This window comes from Vidua chalybeata, chromosome 4, assembly GCF_026979565.1.
Source record: "Vidua chalybeata isolate OUT-0048 chromosome 4, bVidCha1 merged haplotype, whole genome shotgun sequence".
Lineage (NCBI taxonomy): Eukaryota > Metazoa > Chordata > Aves > Passeriformes > Viduidae > Vidua > Vidua chalybeata.
In genome coordinates this window covers 72,820,578-72,835,811 of record NC_071533.1, presented here as the reverse complement: position 1 = coordinate 72,835,811, position 15,234 = coordinate 72,820,578, and the positions used below count along the sequence as shown (strand labels likewise).

The window sequence follows — 15,234 nt, the reverse complement described above, 5'->3', positions numbered from 1 at the left end:
TTCTCCTCCTGTCAAAGCCCAGTCCTCAGGCTGCAAAGGCAGGCAAACAGCATTCCATGGTTCTGGGACACCCCTGTGTGAACTCCTGGGGATCAGGGAGCACTCTGATGGCTCCAGGCACCCCAAGCTCGGGGCAGGCCCCAGGATCTAGCCACTCTCCTCTCCCAGCCTGGCTGAGGGCTACTTTCCCCAGGGGTTTGCTCTCCCAATGCTTGCTGCAAGCCAGTGGATGTCACAGAACCACAGAAAGGTCTGGCTTGAAGGGGACATTTAAAGGTCACCACTCCCCCCCTGCCATGGCAGGGGCACCTTCCACCATCCCCAGTGTCCAGCCTGGCCCTGGGCACTGCCAGGGATCCAGGGGCAGCCCCAGCTGCTCTGGGCACCTGTGCCAGGGCCTCACAATCTCATTGTAAAACATTTCTTCCTTACAGCCACTCTGAATCTATGCTTTCTCAATTTAAAACCATTCCCCTTTTTCTGTCACTACAGGCCCTTGTAAAGAAGTCTGTCCCCATCTTTTTTACAACACCCCCTGAGGTGCTGACATTGTATGCATTGAATGTTGCTCAAGCTGGAAGAATTTAACCTTAGGAGATTGGTCTTTCTTCCTCCCTGACTTCTGCTTGCTTTTGCACCCACAGAGGGTTTTGCAGCTCCCAGCCCTCCTTTCCAAAGGCTGGCAGGCTGTTATCCCATGGACAGTGCCCTGCTCCCCACTGGTGCACTCAGAATTTCACTGCTGGCTCTGCAGAGGTGCCTTTGCTCTCAGAGCCCTGAGCCCTGCTCTGTGCCACAGCAGCTTTGATGTGACAAGGGCCACCAGCAGTGACCTGCAGCCCTGAGAGCAGGGGGGCACAGAAACCCCCAGAAACCAGGTGTGGGCCTGCAGAGGCTGATAACAAACCAGCCCAGCCAAAGTTCGCTCAGCTATCAAATATTACTGCATCATCAAATGCAAAGCTTGGTCTGAGCTCCCCACAGCTTTCATGGCTGTGTGAGTGACAGAACAGTGCCTGTGTTGGTTTAATTAGCGCCTCCAGATTCTTTCATTTCTTTTGCCAGTTCAGTCTGTAATTTTTGGAGTACTTATCCTTCATTAAAATAAAGTGTCTGAAAGACTTTGGAGCCTGAAATACCTAATTTTTTTTTGTACAGCTGGAGGTCAAGGCTCAGGCATTTAAGACATAGTGCTGCTAAAATACATTTGAATCTGCCTCTCCCAGCTCATCAGCCAGCACCGACTTCTCCACACACATCTGGAGCAATCCCCCCTCTGTGCCAATCCATGTGCTGTCCCTTCTGCTCAAATACTGAACACATTCTTGTGACTGATCTTGAAATGCAGCAGGGCCAGGGTGACTGGTCATGACTTGTCTTTCTTAAAACCCCCTGAGTTTAACTGTGTTTTCTTCTATGCTCCAAAATCTCTCAGTTGAGGTCCCCACACTCAGAGATGTAGAAAGCACCTCTCCAAGCTTCACTTATTCAGGAATTTTACTGAGTTGTCCCATCTTTTGGGGGCTCTGAAGGAGTTCTCAGTGGGATGAGCCTGAGAGGAGAAGGAGCTTCTTACAAGACACAGGAAGGAGCTGCAGTGGAAGAGGAAAACCAGCCTGGACAGACCTTGAAAGGGTTGAGGTAGACTCGAGGAGAGGGAATGTTCTGAGGTGCTGGGGCAGCCCAAATGGTGCAGCAAACATGGGTGAGACCTGTGGGGTCTCTGACCACGGTGGTCTCTGACATGGCAAAGCAATGGACATCCCTTGTTTGATACCTGGGGGAGAAGGTGGGCAATATCCCAGGAAATGGAATGTCATGTACTGAGGGTTAAAGAACAGTTCAATGTATTTGTGAAAATAAACAGACTAATCAAGACCTTTATGTAATAAAAGGATTTTTCTGTTGTTAGTCAATTTATTTTTGTCTCAGTTTGATCAGCTTTAATACTGGTCCTGCAGCACTGTTCTTGTTCCCTCCTGTTCAATCTAGAAGCAAAATGGAAAAGAGGAATTTCTCCTTCCTGCACACAGAGGGGACGAGGCATTGCCCCATGTTTCAGCCCAAATCCATTAAATCCCTAATTCTTCACCCGTTTCACAACGACCCAGCACTGAGTTACCCGGCTGTGAGCTGCACTGACCCTGCCACGTATTTTCTCTGCTATTTAGCAGCTGTAAGGAAGAAAAACAACTGTTATTATCTTTTGGATATTTTTTTAATCCTATTCTGAACCTGCTTGTCATCACGAGACAGAGTGAGAGGAATTCAGACTCTGCAATGGACATGGGATGGGGATGTTGCTACTTGACAAGAATTGTGAGGCTCTGAGTGATGTGCTGGGTACTTAATGAAGCCACCTAGCAAGGCTGACATATTTGCATTGCTGTTAAAAGAAAATAATAACAATAATTTGAGGCTGTCAGCTCTGCCCTGACAGCGCTGGAAAATGCCTCTCATTTACCCACAGACACAAAGCAGCCTCTGCTCCTGCTGTGCCTGCACTGCTTTCAGAGAACCTGCCTGCTCTGGGACACGGCTGCTCCCTGCTGAGGATGGCCTCCATCCCTCTGAGCCACCTGCATCCCCTGTCCCAGGCTGGGCAGGGGGCAGCCGCCAGCTCTGTGCCCGGTGTCCCACAGCCCTGGGTCATAGCCTGGTAGGGCAGGGGCTGAGGGCTGGGGACATTCCTGGAGCTGGGGCACCCCAGGTCCTCCTGCAGAGCAAAGCCCAGCCCCAGCACAGGCTCCAGGGCAGCAGCATCTCTCACCAGGGAGGGTGGCAGGGGCTCTTGCTGCCTCCACCTTCGTGGCCCTGTCCTGGACCTTCCTCCCCCCATCCCATCCTGCCCTGCAGACCATGCCCTGGCCTGCTGCACTTTGGTATTTCAGTGTCACAACAAAAGCTGAGGGACTCTGCAGCTGCTGGGGCTGCTGACACAAAATCAAATCCTGTTTCTTTTTGCTGATGTGTGCTTTGGTTTTGAGTGTGCTGGGTCTGGGTTTTGTCCTTCCTTCCTTGGCTCCTCAGAGTCTCTCAAGTCAAACCTCAGCCTGCCTGGAGGATTTTCAGCATTCCCAGTGCCACCCATCACAGAGGCCTTGGGGGTCATCTCTCACTTTTCTCAGAAAGGCAACTTGCTGCTCGTGCCACAACGCCACATTTGAGGTGACACGAAAGCTGCTGGCACCTGAGAGCCACAACCTGCTGCTGCCCAGCGTGGGTGGTGGCATGTCATGTGTCCAGCTGGGCTGGGATCCACTCAGGATCCCCGACTGCAGCTGGGCTTTGGGCTGGGAGGAGGGCTGAGCCTCTTCTCCACTCTAGAAAGTTCCCACTCCACTTCCAGCAGGCTTTGCAGGAGAGGCTTCACTGGAGAGAAAGGTACTAGGGAGGAAAGCAGCAGTGAGAAGTAACAAGGAGAAAAGCAAAGAGAACTCTGGACTGGATAATTTCTGCCCAACGATTGTCTCTAATAAGGTTTGACTGTATTAATTAATTGAGATGTGCCTTGGAGAGTGGGAGCTGCTGCTGATGGAAGCCAGCCAGGAAGGAAAAAACCCTCATTTTCCCTGCAAACCTTCTGACTAGACCAGATCTCTGAGGTTTGGTGGGGCAGGCTTTGGGGAGATGGGCGGGTTTTCAGGGCCTGTGGCACAGCCACAGGTAGGATTTGGCTGTCACAAACTGCCAGGAAAAGTGGCCAGGGGTGGAGAAGGACAAGGCTATGCAGTGGGACCAAGAGGGGTCATTCCCTCACACAAGCTTTGGATTAATTTCCTACATGAAGCCAGAAGATCTGCACTTTCCTTGCCCACGTAGGAAGACAAAATAAGATAAGTGATAAGTGGATAAGTGTCATTGCTCAGAGGTTCAGGCCATTGGCAAGGCTAAGACCACTCCGGTCCTTCACACCCACTGCCTGTGCTGTGCCCCACACGGACCCCTCTGGGAGGCAGGGACATCACTGGGCTGGGGGGCCCAGGACTGCAGCAGGGCACCTCAACAGGGACCTCCTGCAGAACACTGCAGACCTGACTGCTGAGCAGCTCCCTGGGGAAGGAAATGCCTCAGCCTCTGCTGGAGCCTGCCCTGCAGCTTGTCCTTGGAGAAACAGAGCTCGGGTGTGCCAGCCTGGGGGCTCACATCCCAGGGAGCAGCACCACGGTCAGGGATGCAGGGAGCACACGTCTAGAGTTTGCACAGACTTTTCCTGAGTCTTGGGAAGCGTGCTGGAAAAGGTGCTCTGTGCACCTTTCCAGTTTAAAGGTCAGCTAAGGACTGGCAGGGAGAGGACAGAGCTGAGCTCTGCAGCTCTGCTCTCCTGTGATGCAGAGAAACTCGCCCCTTGCTTTGAGGGCTGTGGGGACAGCAGCTCTGTGCCCTAGCCTCCCCATGGATCCAGATTCCTGAACACCTCCAAGGACCCTCCCACTGCCCCTGCAAGAAGTGATGGATGTGGGGAAACATCCTGCAGCCCTGTGACCTGACAGCAGGGCACGAGCTGAGTGCCAACACAGAAATATCAGCTTACCCCAGGGAAAAATCCCCTCTGGAACAGAGACATGTCTGTGTTAGACTCTGTGTGCACCAGGGTTCTCCTCATGTGATTTTTCCTCTTGGAAGTTTCAGCCTGGGAGCAGAAGGAATCTTTTCTATAGCTGTTCAGTCTTCCTAATTTTTTTTCTAAAAAATGTAGCTCCTTTGATTTGGATGTTAGTGACTGCATTTAAACTAAACAGAGCAAAAATGTTGCTGGCAACCCCTGTAATTCCTATTACAGTTTCTAGACCCAGGACTTGAGAAAATGTTGGACAGAGGTGGGTACTGCCTGGCACAGGGTTCAGATGTGAAGGAATAGGAGATGTTGAGCCAGTTCTGGGATTCCCTCCTGCTCCCCTTGGACATGATTGTAACACTCTTGGAAAGAAACTGTCCAGCTTTCCACAGATGCTTTCTCTGCCATAAGAGGGAAATAATCGAGACTGAAACCACTTCTACTAATTGTCTGTATTTTAAACCTGAAGTGGTGCCAAGTTCCTGCTTGGAAATTGTTCAAGCAGCTGTCGTTACCAGGCTCCCCGGGAGGATGTTTGCACAGCACGTGGTCACTGGGACCTGGGACAGGGGTCAGTCACAGCCCCTGCCAGGGATGGACCTGGGACAGGGGTCAGTCACAGCCCCTGCCAGGGATGGACCTGGGACAGGGGTCAGTCACAGCCCCTGCCAGGGATGGACCTGGGACAGGGGTCAGTCACAGCCCCTGCCAGGGATGGACCTGGGACAGGGGTCAGTCACACAGCCCCTCCTCATGTCCATCCCAGGGATGGACAGGCTGCCGTGTTTCTGCCTGTGAAACATTTTTAGCTCTGTAAAGGCTATATCATGACATAATTTTAAATCCAAAAATAAAACCAAAACAGAAGGCAGATACTTTCTCCCAAAAGACAAAGGATTCTAAGTATCTGCAGAGGATGAAAGACATATTTGCAGAGGAAGAAGTGGGATGAGATGGTTTCAACAACCTTTGTTTAACCCAGGAGACCACCAGCTCACGAGCCCTGCGCTGGCTTCAGCCATGGTCATTCCTGTGGTGCTGTCTGGAGCCCATGGCTGCAGAATACAGGGATGTTTTAAGCAGGGAAGGCCACAGGACTTGGAGACAACAAGAACCAGAGGAATCATGGAGATGAGCTCAGCTCAAGCGAACTCACCCAAAATCTAGATGTACAGTAGATATCCGGTTCAGGCCCACAGATTCACCTCCTTCTCTGGTACCCAGCTCTCCCAGGAACCCATGGGAAGCTCAGTGCCCTGATACAATGAAAATACCTCAATATTCTGGAAGGTATTATAAAAGGCAAGGAATTGTTCCCTGGGAGGGTGTGAGGCCCTGGCACAGGGTGCCCAGAGCAGCTGTGGCTGCCCCTGGATCCCTGGCAGTGTCCTAGGCCAGGCTGGACAGGGCTTGGAGCAGCCTGGGGCAGTGGGAGGTGTCTCTGCCATGGCAGGGTTGGCTCTGGATGGGCTTTCAGGTCCTTTCCAACCCAAACCAGTCTGTCAGTCTGTCATTCTGTCCTTTGATATGCCAATCACTTGCTTTTCCAGCAAAACCCCTTTCACCAGCACACAGCCTTTGGCTACCTGGGGTATGAACAGAAAAAACCAGTAGAAATTCACCCAGAAAAAAGGAAGAGAAAGAGTCCCTGTCCATGCTTGTGAAGAAGCAGGAGGGTGAACATGGATGTACCAGCAAAGCTCCGTGCCCCTTGTATTTACTGCTCACATTTGCTGGCTGCTGTCCCGTTGCAACTCGGCCTCAGAGTGCGCATGTGGGGCTGAGGAGCAGTGAGAAATGTGGGGCTGAGGAGCAGTGAGTGAGAAACGTGGGGCTGAGGAGCAGTGAGAGAGAAATGTGGGGCTGAGGAGCAGTGAGAGAGAAACACGGGGCTGAGGAGCAGTGAGAAATGTGGGGCTGAGGAGCAGTGAGAAATGTGGGGCTGAGGAGCAGTGAGTGAGAAACGTGGGGCTGAGGAGCAGCGAGTGAGAAATGTGGGGCTGAGGAGCAGTGAGAAATGTGGGGCTGAGGAGCAGTGAGAAATGTGGGGCTGAGGAGCAGTGAGAGAGAAACATGGGGCTGAGGAGCAGTGAGAAATGTGGGGCTGAGGAGCAGTGAGTGAGAAATGTGGGGCTGAGGAGCAGTGAGTGAGAAACGTGGGGCTGAGGAGCAGCGAGAAATGTGGGGCTGAGAAGCAGTGAGAAATGTGGGGCTGAGAAGCAGTGAGAAATGTGGGGCTGAGGAGCAGTGAGAGAGAAACGTGGGGCTGAGGAGCAGTGAGTGAGAAATGTGGGGCTGAGGAGCAGTGAGAAATGTGGGGCTGAGGAGCAGTGAGAGAGAAACGTGGGGCTGAGGAGCAGTGAGTGAGAAATGTGGGGCTGAGGAGCAGTGAGAAATGTGGGGCTGAGGAGCAGTGAGAAATGTGGGGCTGAGGAGCAGTGAGAGAGAAACACGGGGCTGAGGAGCAGTGAGAAATGTGGGGCTGAGGAGCAGTGAGAAATGTGGGGCTGAGGAGCAGTGAGTGAGAAACGTGGGGCTGAGGAGCAGTGAGAAATGTGGGGCTGAGGAGCAGTGAGAAATGTGGGGCTGAGGAGCAGTGAGAGAGAAACACGGGGCTGAGGAGCAGTGAGTGAGAAATGTGGGCTGAGGAGCAGTGAGTTAGAAATGTGGGGCTGAGGAGCAGTGAGAAATGTGGGGCTGAGGAGCAGTGAGAAATGTGGGGCTGAGGAGCAGTGAGAGAGAAACACGGGGCTGAGGAGCAGTGAGTGAGAAATGTGGGCTGAGGAGCAGTGAGTTAGAAATGTGGGGCTGAGGAGCAGTGAGAAATGTGGGGCTGAGGAGCAGTGAGAGAGAAACACGGGGCTGAGGAGCAGTGAGTGAGAAATGTGGGCTGAGGAGCAGTGAGAAATGTGGGGCTGAGGAGCAGCGAGTGAGAAACGTGGGGCTGAGGAGCAGTGAGAGGGAAACGCGGGGCTGAGGAGCAGTGAGAGGGAAATGACCAGCTCCTGGAGGGAAGCGTTTCTTTGGAGGCTGAGCTCAGCCCCGTGCTGCTGAGGCTCTGGGGTTTTAGCTGCATGCCCACATAAAACCAGCCTGGGCAGCATGTCTGCCTCTGGGGCGAGAGAAACACAGAATTATTGAATGGTCTGAGTTGGAGGGACCTTCAAAGGTCATCTAGTCCTCCCCCCTGTGATGAGCAGGGACATCTTCCACAAAATCAGGTTGGTCAGAGCCCCGTCCAAGCCGGCCTTGAACATTTTTAGGGATGGGGCAGCCACAGCTTCTCTGGGCACCCTGTTCCAAACTGCTCCTAGCTCCGTGGGCTGTGTCACCTCCACAGAAGTGGCTCTGGCCTCATTCCACATGCAGGTGTGCCTGGCCTGAGCTGCGTGGGTGTGGCTCAGGTGATGGCCACGTGTCCGTGTGTCCCGCCGGGAACGCGCTCTGCACTAAAGATGCTTTGGCATTAATGTGTAAATTAAAGTACGACTGCAATAACAGTCAAAAGGGAGCCCAAAAGAGAACAGAGAAGATTGATTATGTGCATATTTTAAGTGCTTTGTGACTGTGAATGTTTATCTGAAAAATAAGAGTGAATGAGAAACACTAACGCTACAAATAAAAATAATAAAGGGAAATGCATCTCTTGTTTTTAAATTATAGATTAAAATAGGAAACAAGGGTGAATATAGAAACATATATCTCTTTGTGGAGGCTTTCTATAACAATCATCATAAAATAACACAGCAGTACCTGACAGCTTAAATAAAGACAGGAGCTGAGGCTCCTATCTACACATTTATCTCCTCTGATCCAGACAGGGTAAAGAGGCATAAAAGGCTGGGATAATAACATCTTCCTGCTCACCAGCTCCCAAACGATAGGCAGATTTTCTACTCGGTTACTCCACATAATGTCAACATTGTTAGAAAACAAAAGCACCATGAAGGAACATCTTTTTCCCTCCCTCTCTTTCACCCTTTTTTCCTTGTGATCTATCACCCTGTGATTTCTGTATAACACACAGAGGGGCAGATCAGAAGCTCTGCTGCCTGGATTTGTGGGCCAGCAGGACCAGGAACGAAGGGAAGGGGCAGTGAGGTTCAGATGGGAGCACACCACTCAAACACCCAGAGGCAGAGAAAGCACCAGGCAGTTCCTCTAACCTAATCCCTGCCCCTTCCCTGTGCAAGGTCACAGGAGCTGCTGGAGCCAGTTCCTCACCACTCCTGCCCTGGCCCTGCCCTCTGCCACCCACAAAGTGTGGGCTGGACACAGCTGTGTCCCCCCCGAGCCAGCAGCTTGGGGAGGCACACAGACCTGGGGCTGGAGCTGACCAAAAGCCTTGCTACAGCCAGGTGCTCCCTGTTCCCCAGGCTCTGTCACCAGGAGGGACTCAAACCCCGGGAGTTTCTACCTGAGCCTGTTCTTTCCCCAGTTCCCCTCCTCACCAGCAGTCTCCTGCTGCCCCCGAGCCACCCTCCCACACCCCTGACACGTCCAAGGTGACACCACAGCAAGAAAATACAACCTGGGGAGTTCCTGCAACAAGCCACCCACTCTCCTAAGAAAAAAAAACTCACCTGGTGTTGCAGCACATGTCACAGTTGAGACAGCCATGATACCCAGAGCATCACCACACAGTTTCAGAAAGCTTCACCCCACACACAGGAACACCACACCTCCTGTTCTCCAGCCCAGCCTTTTATCCCCTCCCGTTCACACCCTGCACCCGTGTGCCCTCTGTGCCCTGTGAGGTTGCTCAGCACACCTGGGCACTCCGTGTGCCTTTGCTGTCAGTGCTGCTCACCTGCTCCTCACAGCTGCACCCACTGGGGATGGGGCTTATCCCACTCCCAATCACCACAAACTGTGTGCCTGCAACCTGGCGCAAAATAGGCAGCACTAGGAAAGCAGCTGGATTTCTACATCTCCTTCCACACATTCCTCTTCTGCTCTGAGCTAACTTTTCCCACTGTAGGGAGCACAAGGAGCTCAATCCCATTTCCAAAGCTTGTGGGATCTGAACTTCTTCTGAAACTTCTTATCAAACAAGGTTGGATGGGGCTTGGAGCAATCTGGGCTAGTGGAAGGAGATGAGCTTTTGGAACCCTTACAACACAAACCACTCCATGAATCTGTGATTCTGTCTGATTGGCCCAAAAACTACTGGGGGGGACAGACTGACATACACAAGATTCATTTCCTCAGAAAAACAGTTGGAAGACCAACACAATTCAATTGTTTACCTTTAGTTGAATCAACGTGTTAATTCTTACCAGCCTGGAGGGTTTTCTCCAGGGACACTTATATTTGCCCAGCTGATTTGTTATGAGAAGACAGAGTTCTTGGCCCTTACTTGAGAGGGGGAAAAATCTTGGCGGCAGCAACCTGTATTTTTTGGAAAACATTTACTTTTGAGTCCCAGCATAATGGAAGGTGACAATGGGAGTGATTGTCCAAGCTTGACTTGGAGCCAACCCCTAGGGAGGGGACCTCCAAACTCCTGCCTGGCCCAGCTCCATGCCAGGGAGAACAGGGCCAGGTGTGAGGGAGGAGCTCTCCTGTCCTGGGAGGTGCAGAGGGGGACACTGGTGTGGGGTTCCACACTGCTCTAGTGCAGAGGAGGAGCCAAGGCAGAGCTCAGGGCTTGCCCCGACCCAGCTCCAGCATCCAGTGGCACTGGGACCGAGCAGCACCACCTTCCACACGAATTTGGGATGTACTGGGGGAAAAGGAAGGAGCTGTGGCCAGCCCTGGAGGCCCTGCAGGCAGCAGGGTGACCCTCTGCCTGGTGACACTTGCTGACTCAAAGGCCACTCTGGCCCCTTGTTTGACTCCTGGGTGCACCCAGGGCCTGCAGGCCCTACACAACCATGCACTGGTTACTCCTCATGCCTATGACTCACAACTCCCCTGAAGAAATTCATCAAGCCTCAAGGATAGCTCCAACTGAGACCCTGCAATTTCTTTTTTCTTTATAAATGAGAAAGAAAAATAGCCTAAACATTTCACTCCTAATACTCAAAACTTTTTCCTTCACTGCTTCACGCTGTTGCTGTCTCTCCTCCCCTCCCTGTCTTAACAGGAGTGTGACTAATCCTCTTCTTCCCCTGGCACTGTTACCTTGAAGGTATTTATAGAGTGTGATCATGTTCTCTGCTGTGTCTTTCTTCCCTCGTCAGCTGTGGATAAACCAGGCACCCCAGGCATCTCTCCCGTGCCTTCTCTTGCTCTTTGAGGCCGTGCTCAGGGCAGTGCAAGCCAAGCAAGGCTTTTCCTGCTGGAGAGGGCAGGGCAGAGCTCACGGAGCTCTGCAGGGAGCTCCTGGTGGCCTCGCAGGCACCGGCCTGGCCTGGGGCTGGCTCCAGGTGCTCTGGGTTTGCTCACACCTCCACCCCTGGGCAGATTGGTCTGCTCCCCGTACATCCATCAGCCAGGGCCACCATCTGTGTCCTGCCAGCTCCTGTCACGGCCAGCGCTCTGCCCTGGGGGCTGGAGGCAGCAGGAAGGGAAGGCACGCAGGGCTGGAGGAGACCAAACTGAAACGTGTTTGTCCAGCAGTGCCTGGGAGCTGCCTGGGGAACGGGCAGGGAGGGGAAGGGAGGTCTCAGTGCCCTGCCTCGCTCCTGAATCCAGGAAAGTCAAGGTCCCAACAGCCCAGAACTGCCCCAGCCAGGCTGTAAACTCCCCTCCCCTGCAAAGCAGAGCAAGCCCTCACACGCCAGCTGGGAATGGTCCTTGGCTTGGGAGCAGTGCCCAGGACAGGACTGGTTGGCCATGGCCAAAACCTCTTCAGGGATTTGACAGGTGGGACAAGCAAACTCCCATGGCTCCAAATGCTCCTGGGCTCTGGGTGGCCTCTGTGACCACCAGAAGTCACCAACTCCATGTACTTCCAACCACCATTAGGACTAGAGCCATCAGGTTTGTGAAACAGAAATTTCTAATTGGATTTCTTTCTTTCTCTTTTAACCATGGAAAAATATGTTCCCTGGGGAAATCTGGGCTTTGCAAGTAGAAAAACAAAATGCTAAATAATGTTTTAATCTAATTTTCTTTATCTTTCATTGTTTCAGTTGTGCAGATTGAAATGATGGGTTCTTGACTTCTCCCTCCAGCATCAGCTGCTCCCTGGAGGGCATGAGAACTTGGTGGCTTCAGCTGGGTTCATCTCACAGATCAAGAAAAGAGCCAAAAGTGTCACTGGGACTGACTTCATAACACCAATCTGCAGGGAGGAGAAGTGTCCCTCCAGGCCTGCCAACGTCTCTCAACTGAAAGGAGAAGCTCAGAAGACCAAGTGAAAACCAGGTGAGAGGAAACCATTTCCTCCAGCCTCTGGGACCATCCCTGTCTGGTGTGTGGGCAGGGGACAAGTGAGAGACAGATTCCATTTCTCTTCCTGTCCGAGGTCCCTCTGGGAAGACCATTTTCTGTTGTCTTAATAAAAGCAGATAAAACAGAAGAGAAACATCTGCGGCTTCATTTTAGTCCTCATTTTTCTTCCCCTGGAATTATACTTAATAAGCATTTTATTTTCCACTTGCTATCTTTTATTTCCAATTTTACTGTTCCTGATCTGTCATTGTTGTTCCAAAGTCAAGCTGTACCAAAAGCCCAATATTTTTCTGGGAAATGAGCTTCTGTTTTCCAGCTTGCCCTTCTGCCAGAGGCTGCTCCGTGTCCTGCTCCGTGGCTGCTCCCCCTGTGTGGCTGAGCAGCCCTCAGCAGAGCACACCCAGTCCCAGTGCAAGGCAGGATCCCTGCTCCCCCTGGTTCTCAGAGCACTCCTCTTGACTTTGGTCCTGCCTGAGCACAGAGGAAGAGCTCAGTGGGCTCTGTGCTCAGGCAGGTGCAGCTGAAAGTCACATTGCTCCTGGTCCCAGCTTGGAGTTTGCTGCTGACCACAAACGCAAATATCCTGGGTCAAACACTCCTGGTTCTGCCTCACAAGAATTCCCCTGTTTTAAAAATATCCTGATTTTACATGTGGATGCAGTGAATTTGCATCATTATCCAAAACCTGAGAGACCCAGAGACAGATGCTGCAATTCCTCATCCCATGGGACAGACTCACCCTGCAGATTAAACACTTCTGGGGGAGTTCACTGGATTTCTTCTTGCTATTTGGGTTTCTTTTAATTCCTGTTTGTTAGTTCATTTTTTGCTCCAGCCCTTCCATTATGATCAAAACTTACTGGTAATGCAATAGAATCTAATGAACTCAATTAGAGATCTGGACCCCTGGAGTCAGGTGCTTAATTACTAACAGGCTTTCCAGCACACATTAAGGGCTGCCCTGGCTGCTCCGTTGGGAGGAGGCACGAAGCAATACCAGGAGAGGGAGAGAAATTTCCCTGCACTAGTCCCAGGAGGAGGTAACTCTGCCACTGCCTTTCCCGGGATGTGTCCACACTCCACACTGACAGAGACTCCCAGAGCTGTCACTTCACCTGCAGGGAAACACATCACCTCCCACAGAAGGAAAATCCAGCCCCCAGGGCTTCCCTGGATCCAGAATGGCTCTCAGACCTTCCCAGCCCTGCATGCTCCTCCTCCCAGCTCCTGAATTCCGTTACCATGGGAAGCTCCATCTGCATCTCCCGTCTGACACCTCAGGAGCCTCTTCTCTTCCACATCCCACCTCCAGAGCAGAATCTGCTCAGAGCCTTCTCCACTGTGTCCTTCCCAAAACCTCTGGCCCCAACAGAGAGCTCCTGTAGTGCAAGTTCAGCAGAGTTCCCAAAACAGCAGGAGAGCCTCTAAAGCTCCGTCCTACAGGGGGTTTCTCATCTCAGGACATTTCCTTTCAGCATTCCAAGTGATAGCAAAAAGGAGACAAGATTTCTCTCTGGGTAGGGAAAACCAGCATATTCCCAGGGAATGGGGCACCCAGGCACTTTTGGGGAGTGCCACAGGGCAGCATTTTTGGTTTAAGGTTTGCTAATTCTCCAAAACCTGACAAATCCTCCAGTGAACCCATCGGCCCGCTAAGGGGAAACTGGCTCTTCTCCCTTCGAAGCTTTTATTAAGAGAACCATAGAATCTTTTAGGTTAGAAAATACCTCTGAGATCACAGAGTGCAACCATTTCCGTTCTCCTGCAGCAATTCCCTGCCAGGCAGCAGACAAAAGGTGTGAGCCCACAGTCTTGCCCAAATTTGGGGCGCTCAGGAGGAGGTGTCAGAGCCACAGCATTGTCTGTTCTGAAGCTATTACATTCCTCACACACAGCTCGAGCTCCTCCTCATTCCAGCTCCTTGTGGAGACACCTCTGTCACGTTACCTTGAAGGTTTTCCCGGGCTCTGAGCACCACCACCCCTGAGCACTTTTCCCACACTGCAGGAAAGCTCTGTGCTCCCCCAGGGCTGTGACACAGCCCAAGGTGAGCAGTTTGTCTCCCAAGCAGCCTCGCTGGGTTATGATCTCTCACCAAGAGGAAGAAACAAGACAAATGTCTTGGAAGGGGGGAAGAATGTGCCGTGAAATTGCTGTGACTCGTGTCAGATCAGCTAACCTTGCAGGGAGGAGCGAGCTCCTCGGCAGGCAGGGAACGCTTCAGCATGCTCAGCCTTGGCTGGGCTCACACAAACAGCTCAAACACCTCTGGTTCTTCCCAAGCCCCGGGAATTCAGCATGCAGGTCTGCTCTCCTCTCCACTCACAGGCACTAACATGATGGCCTCACCTGCAGCCCTCCTTGCAGAAGATTCCAGGGGCTTCTGTCACCTCCAGCCCTGCAACAGCTCTTTAAGGTGCCCGTGCTGCTCACACCAACATCAAAGCTGTGCAGGAGCCAGCTGCTGCCTCCCTGCAGGCTGCAGGACTGAGGCAGGAGAGCTGAGCTCCCTGGGCAGGCTGGCACGGGCAGCTTATCGCTCTGCACACGCAGGGAAGCGACAGCACCAGGGGAAACAGGTACTCTGACTCCAAGAGCTGTTTATCCAGAGCCAGACACAGGTGACTGGGGAGCTGTGAGCTTCCTCCTGCATTTCCTTACTGGAGCAGCCTTGAGGAAGGGGGGTGGGTTGGCTGCAAGACAAATCATTGCCTCTACAGCCAGCACTTTGGAGCGGGAGTGCAGATCCCAGACAGCAGCTATGGGGACACAGCACACAGCCATGGAACCGTGGGACAGTTTGGTCTGGAAGGGACCTTACAGCTCATCCCCTTACACCCCTGCCACGGGCAGGGACACCTTGTCTAGACTGAGAAAGGCACAGAAAAACATTTGAGTTGTAATCACGGTGGAGGTGATGCCTTTGGGGGATCCAATTAGAGCAGCAGGAGGAAAAAAATAAAACAGAGTGTTCAATAAAGGCTGCAGCAGTTAAATAAGGTGGAGGTGACACTTAGGGGGGTCCAGTTTGGGCAGCAGGAAGGAAAAAATGAGAGCAAAGTGTTCAATAAAGACTGCAACAGTAAAAGAAGATGAATGGAGAAATTCCGACCCCTTTATGATTGATTTGGCTGTTTATGTAAAATTCTCACGGACAGGACCACATGAACTCTGCAGAGTGGTGGCCCAGACACGCTGTTTGCTCAAAACAAGAATTCACAGCCATGTTCCAAGTGAAGGCTCCCTTCCCACGAGGCTGTGGCTGCCCTGTATTTCTTTTGCTCTGATTAATCGAGGAGGATGGGATTTCCCAGGAGGCACCAGCCAGCCTCATT

The 15,234-nt window shown here is 52.2% G+C and overlaps 1 protein-coding gene across 4 annotated transcripts in view; it reads right to left on the bottom strand.

The window, feature by feature from the left end:
• Positions 1–15,234, bottom strand: part of LOC128786750 (GDNF family receptor alpha-4) — a 72,740-nt gene that overhangs the window by 50,861 nt on the left and 6,645 nt on the right. The window contains exon 1 of one of the 4 annotated variants that reach the window (XM_053940322.1): positions 10,685–10,777. The exons of the other annotated variants lie outside the window; for them this stretch is intronic. Coding sequence (XP_053796297.1) covers positions 10,685–10,712 — 28 coding nt within the window. The 5' untranslated portion in view covers positions 10,713–10,777. Of the gene's footprint in view, positions 1–10,684; positions 10,778–15,234 lie in introns of those variants that run through there. 4 annotated transcript variants of the gene reach the window in all.